General features: G+C 37.1%; 1 protein-coding gene across 2 annotated transcripts in view; it reads right to left on the bottom strand.

Annotated features, from left to right (window-relative positions):
* CHODL (chondrolectin) overlaps positions 1 to 13673 on the bottom strand; it is a 33223-nt gene extending 19550 nt beyond the window's left edge. Inside the window, exon 1 of one of the 2 annotated variants that reach the window (XM_058186401.1) lies at positions 13346 to 13673. In XM_058186401.1, the coding sequence (XP_058042384.1) occupies positions 13346 to 13445 (100 nt within the window). In that variant the 5' untranslated portion in view covers positions 13446 to 13673. The remainder of the gene's footprint in view (positions 1 to 13345) is intronic. The other variant, XM_058186400.1, reaches the window with a different exon arrangement.
* Positions 13674 to 20558: the final 6885 nt, after the last annotated feature.

Here is a 20558-nt window from a genome sequence, read left to right as displayed (position 1 = left end):
GTCTTGGGAAAATGTCTGACTTTCAACTGAACCTTTTAAAAAAATGTGGATGTAATATACCATGCAATAAAATCAGCTGAAAGGTGGTGGTGGTTTTTTACCTATCATCTTGAACAGAGGCAGGGGGAATGTAAGTCTGATAAAATCCAATGGAGTACATGGTCAGACAGCACTCAAGATTGTAAAAAAGAAAAACAATTCCTTACTGGCTTATTATAAGCATGTTTCAATTTTAATTTCAAATTGAAAATCTTCCCGAAGACCATTAGACTACATCTTTAATTAATTATTTTAAGCATAGCTCAGATGGCTACCTGCACCATGCATTTAGCACAGCTGCAAGGCCTCTTTTTTGAAAAATATTCAATAATAATAATTGTTGTTGTTATTTCCATAAAGTGGAAAAGTTATAGAAAATGAGAAGGTGAAGATCTTGAGGACTTTCGAATACAGACGGATTATCACTTGGAACACAACACGCCAGATATCACAATTGTATGAATAAAGTAAATGATGATAGTGGTGGTGGTTGTTTACCTATCATCTTGAACAGAGACAGGAGAAATGTAAGTCTGATAAAATTCAATGGAGTACATGGTCAGACAATACTCAAGATTGTAAAAAGAAAAACAATTCCTTACTGGCTTATTATAAGCATGTTTCAATTTTAATTTCAAATTGAAAATCTTCCAAGACCATTAGACTACATCTTTAATTAATTATTTTAAATTATGCTGGCAACCAATGTGAAGATATCTCTCAAGAATACGCCAACAGTCTGCTCATCGCAAATTGACAATACCAGTGTCTTGCAGAGATCTATGGTAGCCTCCTGCCCATTGGGCTATCTGAGTGTAGATGTGCATTACTTTCTCTGAGGTGGACACCAAATACTACTTTGAGAAATCACAAAGGAACAGATATTTTCAGTTGACAGAAGCAGTACAATTTTGAAAACAGAGGCTGAAAAATATTTATTTTCCAAACCTAGTCTTACTCATCAATTTTATCTGCAATATCTAAAATGATATTGAAATATAGTATATCTGAATGCTGAACAATAGACCAAAATATGTGATTTATGGGATTACCTAATTTCTGAGACTTGCACAATGCACTAACCATAAGCTAATTATACTGACTGGGTTCACATAATTGGTTGTTATGTGGTTACCTAATCTATGGTTCAATGCATCATGCAACTCTAGCCAAAGATTTAAGAGTGCTACTCAGATTACACTGTTTAGCTTCTCAAGGGATTCAGACAGCACATAAAAGACATGAAGTATTGCCAAGCATTGCTTTGTTTGGCAACCCTCATTTTGCAAATGGTATAATATAATTTTATAAACATATTCAACACCACCAATCTTGTTTTGCCTTAAGGATTTGAGCTATATAAGCTTATCCCTCAGAAAAGTAACAAATTAAAATTTGACAGCAACAGACAGTATTTAATGTATGACATGTATACAGATACACTGAGCTATATCCTAGTAATAAGTTACTGTGTGGTCTTGGGAAAATGTCTGACTTTCAACTGAACCTTTTAAAAAAATGTGGATGTAATATACCATGCAATAAAATCAGCTGAAAGGTGGTGGTGGTTGTTTACCTATCATCTTGAACAGAGACAGGAGAAATGTAAGTCTGATAAAATTCAATGGAGTACATGGTCAGACAATACTCAAGATTGTAAAAAAGAAAAACAATTCCTTACTGGCTTATTATAAGCATGTTTCAATTTTAATTTCAAATTGAAAATCTTCCCGAAGACCATTAGACTACATCTTTAATTAATTATTTTAAGCATAGCTCAGATGGCTACCTGCACCATTCATTTAGCACAGCTGCAAGGCCTCTTTTTTGAAAAATATTCAATAATAATAATAATAATAATAATAATAATAATAATAATAATAATAATAATAATAATAATAATAATAATAATTGTTGTTGTTGTTGTTGTTATTTCCATAAAGTGGAAAAAGTTATAGAAAATGAGAAGGTGAAGATCTTGTGGGACTTTCAAATACAGACAGATTGAAATATTGCAACCTGGCCATCGAAACTACATGGCTATGGATAAAACATGTAACAGTGATACCTATTATCATCGGGGCTCTTGGTACCATGTCCAAGAATTTTATAAGATACATCAACAAACTGCAGCATCCTGCAATAACACCAGCGGAACTGCAAAAAACTGTGCTACTTGGAACATCGTACATCTTAAGAAGGTACTTGGTTGATACCTAGGAGGCTGGCAGCAACCTGTACCAACCATTAGCACCAGTCAATGGTATTTGTGATGCATTTTTGAATGTTCAGTTGACTGAGTTTCATATTTAATGTTAATGTACCACGAATATGTACCATGCTTTACATCCATGAAGGGACATCAACAGGTTGTACCTGCCAAGAAAAAAAGGGGGCAGAGGACTACTGCAAATCCATCAAACTGTAGAAGAAGAAAAACGAAGTGAACCAAAGTACAGAAAAATTGCTGCAGGCTGTGAAAACGGAGAACATTATAAAAACAGCAGAAACAAAGGCACAATATAAGGAAAAACAGCTGGATGACAGATTAAATAGATGGAAAACCAAAACTTTGTATGGACAGCACTTGAAAAACATTGAAGGAAAATGTTTACATGGTTTAAGATGGAAATCAACAAGAAAGAAACGGAAGGTTTAATACTCACTGCTTAAGAACAAGCACTACAAACTAATGCCATGAAAGCAAAGATACAAAAATCCATTGACAATCCAAACTGTTGACTTTGCAACAACAAAGTCGAAACTGTTTCACATTTAATATGTGAATGCGGCAAAATCGCACAACCTGATTACAAAGTTAGATACGACCGAGTTGCTAAATTAACCCACTGGTCATTATGTAAAAAATACAACTTACCTGTATCCAAAAGGTTATGGGAACATAAAGTGGAAAAAGTTATAGAAAATGAGAAGGTGAAGATCTTGAGGGACTTTCGAATACAGACGGATTATCACTTGGAACACAACACGCCAGATATCACAATTGTATGAATAAAGTAAATGATGATAGTGGTGGTGGTGGTGGTGATGATGATGGAAGATGTCAACTAAGCATGTGTAGCCTTACTGGAATTTCACAATGTTACACTGTAGTTTGTGTGTGTGTGTGTGTGTGTGTGTATGTGTGATACACATTGGAAGTAGCTATTGATGCCAGAATTTAATTGTGAGTTTCAGTCTATTTCTCTTAATCAAAATACTTAGAATGTTATTTCTATCTTCTAGGTATTAACTACCTCATTCAGTTTTGTGGCATCTGCAAATATAGTGGCCATTCTCACTAACTCATAACTAAAGTATTAATTAAAATATTGAAGAATAAAATACCTAGATCTTACCCTTGTGGCATCCCTCTAAATCTCTCTCCAATATGATGGACAATTTATGCTGCTCTTTGACCGTAATAAAGGTTGATTGATTGATGCAGGATTATTAAAGAGCACTCTTTGAGCCTAATCTTCAAGACAGCTATATATCCACTTAATTGTCATGCCATCCAGCCCACATTCAACTAGCTAGCTAATCATCATGCCGTAGGGTACTCTGTCAAATATTTGGCTGAAGTCAAAATATATTAAAGTTACAACATCTATTCAGGAAGATACCTGATCAAAAAATGAGATAGTCTGGCAACATTTGTTCATAATAAAACTATGCTGCTTTCTGATAATTATCACATTGTTTTCCAGGGGCCTATATATCACTGTCCTTATTATCTTCTCTAGAAATTTCTGTGATATCAGTGTCACAATGTCTGGTCTCATAGTAGTCATTCATGGAAAAGTAAAACTCACAAAGCTAAAATAATATGAAGAGAGGCATTATTGCATTGCTTAGTTTCCAGACAGGAAAGGAAGATAACTATTACTATATTCTAAATTCCCTGGGATATAGATTGATATATATATCTTTTATTTTCTGCTTGTATAATGTAGAAGTGTAGTTATTAGTTGAACATTATTAGCTTTATTGAAATTCTGCCCTGGATTGTGCCATTCTTTAGTACAGTTGTTGAATATCAATTGTCTTCATTTTATGTCTGTTTCATTACTGAATAGATTTCAATATTCCACTCTTCTACTTCAGTATGTAAATGCAGTCATGTACATTGACACTGCAGAAAGAATCTCCAATAAAAACAAAATGAAAAACAAAAATAAACTGACAGCAAACAACAGTCCTTAAGGAATAATGGCTTTGATTAATATATTGGTTGTTAAGTGGCAACTAATAAGATTAACTCTCTTCTCTCTTGCCCAGCAGTTACTTAAAGTAATTGCATTTTTGGAAAACTGTATTATCATCATTTTGTGCTATGTGATGTCATAGAAACAACAGTGTGGGTCATATACCATTCAGCAAATGTTCCTGACTTTGTCATCACAACTTTTTAAAGTTCAACACTTCTGCCAGCTGAAGATATTTTAACCTATTGTGTTTTAAACAATAAGCATAGAGCATACACAATAATTAGTGATAATTATATGAATTTATACCAGGGGTGAAATGCTCCCAGTTCAGGGGATCCGGCAGTGATGGGGGTGGGTAGTTTGGGGAACTGCCCCCCCCGGCCATGCCCACCCAATCACCCGTGTCCCCACTTGCCTAGTTGGCAACATGCTGCTTCTTTCAGGCACGCTCCTGCCTTGCTTCGGCTGCTGCAATCAACTGCATCAGCTAGCAACTCAATCTGTCTGCCTGCACTCCATCTCATGGTGAGCAATTCAATCTGCCTGCCTTGTCCCTTGAACTGGGTAAGTAACTGGGGGTTTTTTGGGCGGGGAAAACTAAAAAAAAAATAGTTAATTGGTTTTTTTTAGGAGTTTTACTTTTTTTTAGACATAGCAATTTAAAGATAAGGAAGTTTTAAATTTAGCTGCTTTCATCTAAAAATATAAATAAAATAAAATAATAAAATAAAATATTTGTGCAGCTTTCTGAGATTTGGTGTGTTTCTGTAGTATTTCACTCTAACTATACAAACACATAAAATCTCATAAAGCTGTATGTGGCATTGTGTGTGTTTGTGTGTGTGTGTCAGTTGTGTTGTGGTGTGTGGGTGTGTGTGTGTGTAAAGTGTGAAAGTTGGTTTTTGAGCTTTTTGTTGCTATGTGAGGTTCCTGCTTGTTGCAGGGGCCATTTGGGGTGAAGTGCAGCTGTTTTTACATTGTGTGTGAGTCAGTTGTGGTGTGTTGTGTGGTGTGTGTGTAAAGTGTGAAAGTTGGTTTTTAATACCTCTTATTGTTTTGTGTCCTTTTTATTTTTATTATTTATTGTTATTGGCCACATCCACCCCGTCACCTGACCACCAAGCGACGCCCACCAATTAAGCCACGCCTACAAAACCAGTAAGGAAAAGTTTTAGATTTCACACCTGATCTATACCCTGCTTACAAAGTATTATTTCAAATCATGATTCAGAATGTCTCTGCAATGTAGAAAATAGGCATAAGGCACTTAGGAGTAGATGAGATTAAATAGAACAACTTGTAAAGTTCAGTAAACTTCATGTTATGAAAGAGTCTGAACAGTAAAAGGTAGACTAAGTAATAAAGATCAGGACTAGTGTATGGAACTCATGATAAAAATTCTGAAAACTCAAAGTATCTTTTTTGAAGTTCATTTTAGAGGTAAAACTGAATAAATGATAGAATTGCCCATTGTGTTTGATAATGCAAAGCAATTTGCCTTCAGGGTTTGATTGTACTTAAAAAACGGGAAAGAGGGGAAAGTAACCACTCAGAAAAGATTGAGTGCACCTCTAAACTGAACCCTTAATCTACTCCTCTCCTGTACTCATAAATAAGAAAATCCTGGCTGTGAAAGTTTGGCAAGAGTTGTGACTACATGCTACTATGTCCTCCTCCGCTGGACAACTACCTTGCTACTGTGCCCTCACACTTTCTTTTTCCAGGAAAACACCTGCCAATCATTTTTCTTCCTATAGAGAAAAATTACATATATGCACAGAAATATGTGTGTATAAAAACATTTGCAAAGTCCAGTTAAATTTATATATATATACAAAGTTAAGGCATATATATGATCCATGATGACACAATGGTTAGAATGCAGTATTGCAGGCTAACTCTCTCTGAGCTTGCTTGTTTTCTTGCAGATTTTTCATTACCCAAACTAGGTAACGTCATCAGTGCTAGTGATGATGTTACCTAGTTTGGGTAACGAAAGGTCTGCAAGAAAACAAGCAAGCTCAGAGAGCAACAAGGACCCTCAGCTATAAATATTCTCTTTTATCAGGTTAACTCTGCCCACAGTCAGGAGTTTGATCCTGACCAGTTCAGCTTAATTCACCCTTCCATCCTTCAGTTAGTAAAAGGAGGACCCAGATTGTTGGAGGCAATATGCTGAAACTGGTATAAAGCCCTATGGAGTGGTATATTAGTCTACATGATATTGCTATATATTCAAACATAAAGACCATCTTTCAGAAGAAAAAATCTTTTCTTGACACCCTGTTGTATTCTACTGTCTTCTAGGGCACGGGTCTCTAACCTTGGCAACTTTAAGCCTGGAGAACTTCAACTCCCAGAATTCCCCAGCCAGCAAAGCTGGGGAATTCTGGGAGTTGAAGTCCTTGAGGCTTAAAGTTGCCAAGGATGGAGATCCCTGTTCTAGGGCAAAGTAGAGTTGAAATAGGAATGCATCATTTCATTGATTTTCCAGACTCTTGAGGTTGTTGTTGTTTTTAAATTCCCATAGAAAAACCTAGGGGAAAAATCGGCTAGCTCAGGAAAAGAAAAATATTAATTACAAATGTTTTGCCAGATTTCAAACCAAATCTGGCTTCATTTGCTAAATGAAGGTAATAGCAGCTCTTCTATTTCAGTCCTTTGTTTTAAAAAAGCTCCAATAATCGTTAGAGATGTAGAAGGGCAGCTGTAGACCCAGCTGTGGTTGTATTTCTTCCTCTACAAAGTAACTTCTGACCTGCTTATAAATTTATAGTATATAAGTAAAGCACTCCATCAAAACAGAGAAGTCAAGATGACATGAGAAAACAATATGTTAAATTCACAACAGACTAATGTATACATAAATCGCTTATCTAGTAAAAGTGAATACAGGGTAATATTGCTTGCTTCTTCCTTCAAATAATGGTTATAGATCTATTTTTTTTTCATTTTAAATGTGTATAGATTTAATTTCTTTTAAAGCATAAGGAATCTAGAGTTTGATCCTGACCAGTTCAGCTTAATTCACCCTTCCATCCTTCAGTTAGTAAAAGGAGGACCCAGATTGTTGGAGGCAATATGCTGAAACTGGTATAAAGCCTTATGGAGTGGTATATAAGTCTACGTGATATTGCTATATATTCAAACATAAAGGCCATCTTTCAGAAGAAAAAATCTTTTCTTGACACCCTGTTGTACTCTACTGTCTTCTAGGGCACGGGTCTCCAACCTTGGCAACTTTAAGCCTGGAGGACTTCAACTCCCAGAATTCCCCAGCCAGCAAAGCTGGGGAATTCTGGGAGTTGAAGACCTCGAGGCTTAAAGTTGCCAAGGATGGAGATCCCTGTTCTAGGGCAAAGTAGAGTTGAAATAGGAATGCATCATTTCATTGATTTTCCAGACTCTTGAGGTTGTTGTTGTTTTTAAATTCCCATAGAAAAGCCTAGGGAAAAAATTGGCTAGCTCAGGAAAAGAAAAATATTAATTACAAATGTTTTGCCAGATTTCAAACCAAATCTGGCTTCATTTGCTAAATGAAGGTAAAAGCAGCTCTTCTATTTCAGTCCTTTGTTTTAAAAAAGCTCCAAAAATCGTTAGAGATGTAGAAGGGCAGCTGTAGACCCAGCTGTGGTTGTATTTCTTCCTCTACAAAGTAACTTCTGACCTGCTTATAAATTTATAGTATATAAGTAAAGCACTCCATCAAAACAGAGAAGTCAAGATGACATGAGAAAACAATATGTTAAATTCACAACAGACTAATGTATACATAAATCGCTTATCTAGTAAAAGTGAATACAGGGTAATATTGCTTGCTTCTTCCTTCAAATAATGGTTATAGATCTATTTTTTTCATTTTAAATGTGTATAGATTTAATTTCTTTTAAAGCATAAGGAATCTAGAGTTCCATCCCCTGATGATTCTTCCAAAAAGAACACTTTTGTATAAAATAGGCCTAAATAGCATACTTTGTCCCTGAATTTACAAACTATTAATATTAGAAGCTATCATTTGCTTAAGGGGCTATGCCTTTTATGGAAACGTAACTTATTAAAAACATTTGATGTAATTTCTGCTACCTCTGATTACTAATATAACACTATTGAAGTCTTTAGACAACTATCAAAGAAGAAGAATTCATTTAGATTGCTAATAGAAAAACAATATTTACAATATACCAGTAGATAGGACAGAAATGTGATATGTAATTGCTAAGACCAAAGATATCTGAGGAGCCATCTCTTTCCAATGGAACTAGCTAACCAACTCATGCCAATGGAAGAGACCTACTACAAATCCCATCTGCTAAGGAATTCTGGCAGGAAGGGTCAAGAAGAGCCTTTTCCACTGTGGCCCTGTCCATGTGGAATACTTTATCACCAGAGGTGAGAACTCTGGTGATAAAGTATTCCAAAGGAGGTGGCTGACAGAGTAAGAGGACCTCATCCCCATGCTGTCTGTCTCTTTGTGTTTGTGTTTCATATAATTTTAACTTTTTAACTTAAAATCGGAATCATAGATAAAAATGCATCTCAGTTTATGCTGTTTGCCTTGGCATTTTTTTAGTATTTCTAAAATGTAAGGACTGGCAACCAGTGGTTTTAATATATGATAAACAAGATACATAAAGTACCCAATCCCAAACCACAAATAAAGCTAAACATTAATGAGAGAGAATTAATATTTTTATAAATGACAACCTGTCATTTCCTAGATCTATCCCATGAGCAGCACAACAGAGTTTCCAATATGTTTCAAAAGCAAGCATATCTAACAAATCTGAATGCTATGTAGATCATTTTGGATCCACAAGGTAAAAGCAGAATGAATTTTCATCTTAACTGATTGAATTTCGTTGGCATTCATCTAGTTATTTACTAATCCAGACATCAGTTTAGTACTCCATTTAACTAAATCAGATGGCAATGACTACAGATGGATGTCAGCAAACATCAGCAATATCTTGTTCCAAATCTTGAAATCATCTTATTCTCCCAAAGGATATTGCCATATATTTGTCCAGACAATGTATCAGCTTCCCATAGTACTGATTTATCTGTGTCTCTTGAAATGCTTTTACAGAATCAAGACTACATGATTGTACCTCCTGCACTCCAAAAAAGATCTATTTCTTCTCTTTCACATTTATTGGACCAGCATTAACTACAGGTAGGCATATAGACTAATGGATCCATACAACAATAAATCTACTAATGCCACCATTGTCTAGTGTCTCATTTCTGTGGAATATTTCAAAATCCTTAAATTAGGGACATGTGATGCCTTAACAATCTGCATATACAAAAGAGGATTTGGAATATGAATTATGATTACCTATTAATCCTCCACAGAAACAATTCTTTTCTGGCAGAAATGTCACCGGGAAAATTCTTTTTACTGTTTCAATTTAAGTTCAAGCTATTGTGAGATATCTGGGGACAACTTTTCCATAAGTGAATGTATTTCCTTTCCACTGTGACCATGATCACTGATTTCTTTCCTGCTCATGACACAACCAACACTTCTGTCTAGATTGAAATGCCATCTCTTCTCATTCAGAAGATTAAAAGGCAACAGTAAATAACAAGTAGATTGATCAGAAATGCTAGTTCTTACAGAAACATTCCATCACATCAGTAGTTGAAAGGGATAAGGGTTTGTTATATATCAGCTGAGTATCATACTTAAGAGAATCCATTAAAATGTGTAAAGGTAGACTTTTTTTTCTAGTGTTTTTCTTGTATCCTGTTTTTTAACTTTTCTTTTACCTGTAACGTCATGAGAACTAAATCCAAAAATGGGGCCAGTACAATTGATTTGAAGATAAATTGACTTTCTAATTCAATTATCAAATCAAATCAGATCTTTATCGATTAACTGGGTGACTTAAAGGGTATTAGCATAGCCCCCCCCCCTTTTTCCCCCCCAAATGAATTAACCATCTTAATCCAATCACCTCAGTTGGACAATGTGATAATGGCTTTTTGAATTCACTTAATTTTTCAAAATTGAATCAACAATTTTAAATGGATTGGATCTAATTTGCACAGGCCTATTAACGCATACTGCTTAGAACTGGAAGCCATGTAATGTGCTTCTCACCATCTGTTCAAATATAAGTCTACAGGTATTCTCAATATAGGAAAAGGAAATATCTTATATTTCAAATATCTGTATATTTTATGTGAAATAAAGGCTGATGTCAAAGAAATTGTATTCACCTTTAACAAGGCTGAACAAATCTTTCAAGGAGTACTTTCCTCTGACAAAGATGTGTATAACTGCATACCACTTTCACTATGAGATTACCAGAATGAATCTGCTCATTTGGGAAGGGCCTGCTGAATATCCCATCTCTGAAAGCGCTCCATCCACAAAGAATCCATACCACAGCTTTCTCAATGGTGGCATCCATTTATGAAGTAAGAAACATAGAGCTATCATAATTCATGAATAACAAAATGATACACAGGATGGTTAAAAATTGTAGGTATAAAATGGTTCCGCCTTATTGGATAATATTTGCTGCTGCAACCTCATAACTAATGGGGAAAATTTGGCAACATTATAGTTAGTAATGACTATTCAGTCTGCCAGAAGAACCAGGCAGTCTTCATTCATCATCTGGATCAGCCAGGCCTTTCACTGGGGTCTAACTAACACAGAACATTTGCAGTCATAAAATTCACAATAGAAAGGTATGCTATGCATTTTCTATAGTCAAGAGGATCACATGGGTACTTATTAATGGTAAACAGCTTTCATTATGTACTTTCAGTAAGGAAAGACGAGGGACCATAATTAGGGTAAATCAACAGCAGGGTATGTTAAAAATTGTCAGCCCTTTAAAAAGACAGCTGGTTCTCATGTATGGGACCAGCTGTTAAAGGGCTGTCTAATTTGCCCTCGTGTATAAGAACTGCCTCCCTGCTAACAAGTATCCATAGAAAAGTAAAATGTGTCTCCTTTGGATATTAGATTAGATTAGATCTATTTCTGCTGATGGGTGCCATTACCATGTTTAAAATTGTCATGTTTTTTCGCAAAATCCACATCAAAAGACAAATGGCATTCACAGATTGGAGCATGTTGCTTCTGTGACACAAAGTACTTCCACATAGTGCACCATATTTGTCCTGTCTAACCTAATCTTTTGTATGTCACTAATTTGTTTCTATATACCATGAATAGAATACTTGTGACCTTCCTGATATTGAATTTGTCCCAACCCAATCTTCTGGGACAACAAGGAACAACTGGAGGGACAGAGATTACTTATTTCTATGTACTATGCAAGTTTACATACAACTATACTCAATTTAAACTTTTTTTCAAGTTGAATGCAGCACATAGTCACATCAAGATTAGTATCTCCATTGTGAATTCTTGGCCCTCCCAAGAGCTTCCCCATTATACTTATTTGCAGTGGCATGACATGGATGAGAAAATCCATTATGTAATGTCTCAGAAAAATGTAGGATCCTTGGTGCTCTTTTCTTGCAAATGTTTCATTATCCAAACTAGGTAACATCATCAGGACTCTTCATTTCAACCCGCAGCTACAAATATTCTCCTGATATTGGTATCAGAAAAATGCCTGCTCTGCTTTGTAACAATTCTGTATCCAGAACTAGCCAGTTATAACATTAATGGAGACAGTAGATTGAACTTTATTGCATAACAAAAAAAATGTAAGTCAAACGTGTAATGTGAGATTCTTGTGAAAAAAGTGAGGTGTTTTTTGTTTTGTTTTTAAAGGTTTAATGAATATCCTTAGAAAATATGGATATATCTTCTTATAAACAAATACACAGTCTATGATGTTGTTAGACATTAGTTTACAAGGAAATAGATATTTAGGTAAGCCAAGCCAACCCCCAGTGCTATTATTCTCTAAATATATATTCCAAAATGACTAACTTGAAATTGGTTGCCCATTTTCTATTTTAGTGAACCATTTTCATACAAGTAACTAGTAATATGTAGCAAATAGTTGTAAGACAACTTCTGATAAGTGATACAGTCTGCTTCAAATATTATGTGGTTTGGACATATGAGAATATTTCAGGATAGAAAAACATCTTCATTTGCTCAATCATTGGTATATTTCCCTTTAGGTATTCATAATGTAAAAAAGAAAGGCTTATACTTCTGTTTATAGAGACACTGAGCTGTTCTCAAAACCTGAGCTTTCTCAACCACACTATCAATCAGAGGCTATAATCATATTTGAACCTTAGATGTATCCAAAGGATGCTTCCTACAATTTACTCTTTTGTACCCTGGGGGCAGAGTAGGATGGGAAATGATTGCAGAATATATAGCCTTGGTGGAGGAAGGATGAATACTTTTCTTGACATTAATTGAAATTAAAGTTTGGTGGATGCTTTGGGAACAAAAAGACTAACTACAGATTAGAATAATTACTTGGAACATAAGCCAAACATTTGGAAAATACATTTTCATTATATCAAAATTACTATTAGTTGTATCATTAAAGAGAGTCATTCCATCATAACTGTTACATAATTTTGAGTATTTGCGCTGTGAGGGCAACATATTGTGATATTTAATGGACATACCATTATTAGCAGAAAAAGCCAGATAAAGCAAAAATATTTCAAAGTAAGTGGGAGGAGATGGAGTGAGGAGGCAAACATGCTTGTAAACATCAGAAGACTGAAGGATGCAGATGTAGCCTCCCAGCAGTGTTCATGTCTAAATCTAAGCGTTTAATTCTCCCACATAATGTCATCTAAACTCTGTTTCAATGGGCATTGCTCATCTCCTGGGGCGTACAAAACTAGACACCGATTACTTCTAGATATCCTTATAATGCACCTACCTTATCATTAAATAATTACAATGAACGTGGGATTAGGAGAAGTGTCGGAGAATTTTCTCTTTCGAAACTTTTAGCCATTGTTCAAAGGACCGCTAACAGCTCTTGGTCAGCTGCAGCAGGAAACAAGCGGAGGATAATAAAGAACAGCTCTACAGATTAAAACGGGACGTCCTGAAGCAGCTGAATCCACGGATGAACTTTTTATCCCAAACTGGAATAAATTGGATGCGTCTTCCCTTTACTCACCACTCAAGAGGCGCTGGGAGAAGCAGCTCTGCGCCCACAGCAACCAGGCGACCACCACCACCAGCAGCGGGATGGGAGCTCGACCCTGGAAAGGGAGCATAGCAGCGAGCGGCTCAGGGAACGTCTCACCAAGCCTCAGGAATAGCAGAAGACAGCCTGCAGCAGCAGCAGTGCCGACACCTCCCAGGGAACAAGTCACCGAAGGGTCTCTGCGCTGGGGGCGTAGTAAAAGCACTAAGCCGCGGCAGCTGCAGCAGCCAAGGCTTCCCGAGACCCCGCCTCCGGTCTGGCTGTGACCCTTCCACTCATCTCCTGCTCCAAGAAACGCAACGCCTTCGCTGGTCAACTCCAGCCCCCCAGCCCGACTTGTCCGTTGGGACGAAGAGGCTTACTGCGGAGCCCGCAGCTCGGCTTTGCCCTGTCTACTAATGCTGGAAGCCGGGGAGTGGGAAAGCTTTAGCTGCTCTCTGCTGGTTATATAGGCCTTTTGCCAACCGGGAGCCTCGGCTGGGGGAAAGCCGTCCCCATTTTATTGATCTCTAGTCTGAATTGAAGCAGTGGAGCTTTCAGAGGGGGGAGGTGGGGGCATTCGAAAATAGCGGATTCAGCAAGTCCCCCCCATTCCCGAGCTGGTTGTTGCAGGGGCTATTAAAAGCGGTTGCCAAAATTCATCTGGCCAAGGAAAGCCAAGCCGTCATCATCGATCTTTCCCAGTGCTCAGGTTTCCTTGAGGGCTCTCACTCTATATTTGTAATTTATTTATTTGTCATAACAGCATACATAAGCATAAGCATGAAGTATCTGTACAACATATAAGTATATATATATGAGTATAAGCATGCAATAACTACATAAATTGTATATAATGAAAGGAAACAGTAGGACAGGAACGTGCTCTTATGCACGCCCCTTATAGACCTCTTAGAAAAGGGGTGAGGTCAATAGTAGACAGCTTTTGGTTAAAGCTTTGGGGACTTTGAGAAGAGACCACAGAGTCAAGTAGTGTATTCTGCCCCACCCCACCCCCAAGTGGGGCTTTGTTTTGAGAAAACATACAGTATGTAGTTTTATTCTTCTGGGTTGTTAAACTCCCGTTCTTTTATCTGCATGCATATTTCAGTCTGACAACCTCTATCTTAATCCAGATATTTTTGCAAATTTGGTATTTGGTGTGGATGCTTAAAAAGTAATTAATGGGCATGCACAGAGTGCCTTTCCCATAGCAATGAGTAAATAAAGACATATAGCACGTGCACCCCCCACCCTTAATGAATAGAATAGAATAGAATAGAATTTTATTGGCCAAGTGTGATTGGACACACAAGGAATTTGTCTTGGTGCATATGCTCTCAGCGTACATAAAAGAAAAGATACGTTCATCAAGGTACAACATTTACAACACAATTGATGGTCAATATATCAATATAAATCATAAGGATTGCCAGCAACAAGTTATAGTCATACAGTCATAAATGGAAAGAGATTGGTGATGGGAACTATGAGAAGATTAATAGTAGTGCAGATTCAGTAAATAGTTTGACAGTGTTGATGGAATTATTTGTTTAGCAGAGTGATGGCCTTCGGGAAAAAACTGTTCTTGTGTCTAGTTGTTCTGGTGTGCAGTGCTCTATATAATGTGAGGTAATTTAGAACAAGCACCTCTTTCTTTTTATCCCATTGAATCACAAATGGCACAGAGTCAAATAATGAATCTTGTCAGATTAGTGACCCAGGTGAACTATAAGGCAACATACTGCATTACATTTTTAGAGTATAAATGATCACATATATTACAACATTTTGTTACAAAGGTCAGTTTTACTGTTGCAGATCAAAAGCAAGTCACAGTAAACCGCCGTGTAATTGGTAACTGGCTGAATAAATTGTGAGAAATCGGATTCCTACATTGCTTTAAGACATGGTTGTTTAAACTATTGCCTGCTGTATAAGACTCACTCCATGGCTGGATTCACACATTAGGTTAAGCCAAAATCCCCAAACTCCACATTATGGCTTGCATAATGAACAGAGGCAGCCAATACTGCTGGGGATTATATTCTATTATTTTAAATGGGCATTTAATCCATTACGTTATATCAGGGCTCTCCAACCGTGACAACTTAAGACTTGTGGACTTCAACTCCCAGAGTCCCTCAGCCAGCTTTGCTGGCTGAGGAATTCTGGGAGTTGAAGTCCACAAGTCTTAAAGTTGCCAAGGTTGGAGACATCTGCATTATATATAGTATAGATAGTCCTCGACTTACAACAGTTTACTGATTGTTCAAAGTTACAATAGTCCTGGAAAAAGTGACTTATGACCGTTTTTCACATTTATGACTGTTGCAGCATCCCCACAGTCACGTGATCAAAATTCAGAAGCTTGGCAACTGACTGTTATGATGGTTGTAGTGCCCACGTTCATGTGATTCCCTTTTGGTGGCCTTCAAAATCAATGGGGAAGCCAGGTTCACTTAACAACCATATCACTAATTTAACAACTGCAATGATTCACTTAACAACTGTGGCAAGAAAGGGCATAAAATGGGTAAAACTCACTTAACAAATGTCTCACTTGACAACAGACATGTTGGCCTCAATTGTGGTCATAAGTTGAGGACTACCTATAGTAAATACTTTCACAAGAGCAGCAAAATATATATTTCTTCCGTTTGAATCAGAGGTGGGTTTCAGCAGGTTCTGACCAGTTCTGGAGAACCGGTAGCGGAAATTTTGAGTAGTTTGGAGAACCGGTAGTAAAAATTCTGACTGGCCTCGCCCCCATCTATTCTCTGCCTCACAAGTCCCAGCTGATCGGGAGGAAATGGGGATTTTGCAGTATCCTTCCCCTGCCACACCCACCAAGCCACACCACACCCATCAAGTCACATCCATAGAACCAGTAGTAAAAAAATTTGAAACCCACCATTGGTTTGAATGTACTATTGAACAAAAGGTATACTAGTGGTTGGTTTTCGCTCTCTCTCTGGTAAAAGCAGAAGCATCTTTGTCAATGTACCAACCAGCCATTGAAAACAAGGGCAAGTACCAAATTCACTTAGCAAAAAACATGGGTCAGACTCTGCCCATCAACATTTTTTCCTATAAAATTAATAAAGCAAAGAAAGAAGTTGGTCCTGACAGTGTTTCTTCTTTGTCTAGAGCAGATCTCTGATAACTTTCACTAGTGTCTTGGCCAAGCCTGGGGTGGGGTTTTTTTGTGGGGTGGGGAGGGGGGTTTAGATGTGATTGTATGTAAGAATGGCATATTCCTAAGAACAACAATACAGTATTATTACAGGGTGGATTCTATATGAACCCCTATTTCTGTAATACTTGCAGACTGGAAATTTTACATAAAAATCTAACTCTTAAAATTAATTGTTTGATCTAATTATTCTTATCTAGAATTATTTATTCCTTCTAAGGCTAAATCATCTATTTTGCCTAGCACAAAAATGGCCTACTAACTATTTCACAAGCACGTTTGCATGCTTCCACCTATTATTAAACCTTCTCCCTCAGGCTGAGATGTCCTGTGGACAGATTCTGTATTTTTAAGTGTTGGTTCCCCCCCCCACAATATCCTGATATATATGCTGTGTTTAGGAATATATGGTGGACTGAAGTAGATTGAGGAGTTGGCCTGTTCCATGCCAGCAATGTTCCATGCCAGGAATCTTTTGGTTCCAGTTATTCAGCCACTTGCTTGTGATACAAACCTTTTATTCTGCTTCCTGATCCCTTCACCCATCTTTTAGTTCATTTCCTGCCTGCAAAGGAAATCCAGTTCTGTGATGGCTTTTCTTAAAAAAGGTTTGATTGATTCACTAGCCCAGTGATAAACCCTGAAAGTAAAAGCCAGGAAAGTGGGCAGGTCATGTATGCTATAATTGAAAGTGTAACTGAAAGGAACTTGGCAGTCTGCTTGATAGAAAATTACAGTCTGTTACTTCCAGCAGGAGTTGGCTGTAGGGATTCATAGTTTAGATGAATATGAAGTAGATTCTGTTAGTTTACAGCAAATCCTCTTTGTCAAGGTTCCAAGTAACACCCCCAATGAAAGAAAACTCCGAGGCTTGAAGTTCCTCAGAGTTCCATTTTATTAGAGATGTCATATTAGCACATCTGGGAAAACCCAAATCTGAAAGCTTCCAGGTTTTCCCCACCCAAAAGAAAGTCCAAGTCCCTGCCCAGCACCCACGTGTGCATCACATAGTCCAATCAAAGCACCAACCCAAGTGGAGATGTGTCCCAGTCACACCCCTCCAGGTGCAGGGCAAGATTTCCTTGACTCTCTGAGAAAGAAATGTTGTTATGACTACATATCACCCATTCTCCATACAATCCTGCCTCCCAGTTTCCCAGAGCAATAAATGTGGCACACCTGAAGGCCCAATGCAAAAGATGGCTTCCAGGCCTGACATTCTTTTTCTAATGCTAGCTCTTAGCAGGACATATCCACTGGCTGCATCTTGGCTGCACAGTTCTAGATGATGCCTAGATGGCAATCGAGATCTCAAAGCATCTGTTGGCTGATAGCTTGAATAGTTGAATGGTTGACCAATACTTTCAAGGAGGAATAAAAATAATGTTATTTTTTGAGGGATGCCAGTTCAAACATGTGAAAAATAATCAATCAGTCAATGATGTTTGGAACAAGAAAAAAATAAAAAAATTCTTCCGATGCCTACAGGACAATGTTGGATGGACCTGGAATTTTAGCAGAAGAAATCACCAGTCATGACACTTACATTAAAGCTGTACGAGCAGAAACACATGCACACTGTTCCATGTGTGCAGTAAGGCACACTGGTTGAGCAGCCAGATTTGAAAGATCTTGATTTCCTACTGCTCCAAGAGGAGAATGGCAAAATAGCTGTGTCAGCATCTAAGTGAATTACAGTATAATGAATCTGATGTACGTGCCACAAGTTCTCAGGCAGTTCTTTCTTCCCATGTCCATATATACATGTTCATTGAATTTCATGTATGGATTTGAATTGGGTGGGTTCTACTTACCTTTACTACTGGTTCGCATCGTGCCCGCGCCCATGCACTCGCTCCACTCATGTGCACATGCATTCTTCTGCACATGCACAGAAGAGTTTTGATAATGTTTGGGTCAGTGGGCGGAGCCTCCCAACAGTTTTACTACTGGTTCTATAGAACCGGTCTGAACTGGAGGCAACCCACCACTGATTTGAATGCAAGATAGCACTGGGGACAGTGCGAAAGCTCATAAAGCTTAATAAAATTTATATCAGGGGTGTTAAACTCATGACCCGTAGCCCTGACGCATCACATGCTGGCCACACCCACACCTGGTTTAGTGAAAGTCACGATATATCACGTGACGATGACATGATGATGTGAATTTGACACCCCTGATTTATACAACAAAGAGCAACAAAAATATAAGCAACACTAAATGGGATTGAAGCAACGAACCAAATTTTTCAACATATGACTATAATTTGCACAGTTCAGATACATTTTCTATCTCAAATTCATATTAACAATCTTTCCAAAAATACTTTGGGGGAAAAAATTAAATGCTAGCTTGTTCTTTATAGTTCCATGGGTAGATTGAGATAATGAGCAGCTATAGCAAATCAACAGAATTAATCAAACCATTTGGAGACTGAAATCTTCATCAACCTCATTGCCATGTCTGAATACCCAGGATGGTGCTTTCAAGATAAAGCAAGAATCCAACCAAGTAATTAAAAGGAAACTGCTGGCTCTTTGGCACTCATTGTATGATTAACAATCTGGAAACAAAGTACTACATTTGTACTCTATTTTCCAAAAACAGCTCCTCTTATGACACAGAGAGGATAGAGTAGAGCAGCCTTAAAAAGAAAAAAAAAAGCAAAGCAAAACTTCTACAAGCACATGACCCAAATATAAATTCATCTCCATCATGAGTCTACAGTTTTACAGGTAAGTGACAACATAAGAAGTGGCTAGAAGAATTACACTAAGGGTGTATAGCCTGATGGTTCATAGTATCATGATGTTCCCACAAAGTTTTGGTGCAGTATACAGACACCACCACAAGTTGTATAATCTGTAATATAATAGAAAATGGAAATAGTTAACAATATGCATAGCAATTTGTTCAGGTTTAATTGTAGGAAAATGTGCTTTGGATTTCAATATAGTTTTGTTCTAACTTCATCTTCCTTTTTTAACGGTTTTGGCATCATTTATTTATTTAAAATGTGGTCCCAACTATCCCTCAAAGACCAACTGGGCGCATATCAAAAAAGGCTAACCTTTGACTAAAATTTGGTTTAGACCAAAGACCCAACTCATTTATTTTTAACAACTTTGTAGCCCCCAGATATGCTGGACAGTAACTCTAATGTTGCCTGGCCAAATTAGTAATGGAAATATAGAATTGTAATTTTATATATAAGAACGGCAAAAGGGGGATATAGATTGTTGTTCTACTGTTCTAGGTCAATATCCTCTTTCCCATAGTTTGAAGTACAGAAGAAAAAAAATGAAAGCAATTATTTCTCTCCTTTTTCTTGAAAATATTCTATTCCTTGACAGAAATTTCTCCTGAATTTCTAAGTCTCTACTACTGCTTAGCTTAAAGCAGTATTACTCAACCTTAGCAGCTTTAATGTATGGGGGCTTCAGCATTTTGGCTGGGGAATTTTGGGAATTGAAGATCATACAGCTTAAAATTGCTGAGATTCAGAAACTATGGCTTGGAGCACGGCTGTTCAATACAGTATATCTCCCAGTATTCTTCCTAATTGACTCATACAGCTATAAAGTATCATGTTTCAGATAATCTGCAAGATCACACAATATTAAAGCTTCATTGAACTTGCAAAATTCAATTTATTTGTTATGATGTATTAAATAAGTCAATTATGTCTGTGAATCATGCAGAGCTGGATTCTGAAAAACTAACCCTGGACTACTGCGGCGTTGTCATATGTTCTTGACCTAGGCATAATTCTGGATTACCATGCAAGATTGCTATAATTCACAAACTGTCAAGACATTTTCCTACTTTTATCTCTATCTAGCTATATGATGAGTTTAAATGTTTTAATGCTTTAAAAAAAAGCTTGGAAGCTTAGAGAAACTACTTATTTTAAGAAGCAAGACCTGTATTAGAAATATTACAAAATTCTGTCTTTACGTGTTCCTTTTAGTTTTGAGTAAATAGATTATATATCAGCCCTTGATT

Source organism: Ahaetulla prasina, chromosome 5, assembly GCF_028640845.1.
Source record: "Ahaetulla prasina isolate Xishuangbanna chromosome 5, ASM2864084v1, whole genome shotgun sequence".
Lineage (NCBI taxonomy): Eukaryota > Metazoa > Chordata > Lepidosauria > Squamata > Colubridae > Ahaetulla > Ahaetulla prasina.
This window is presented reverse-complemented; position numbering and strand designations above follow the sequence as displayed.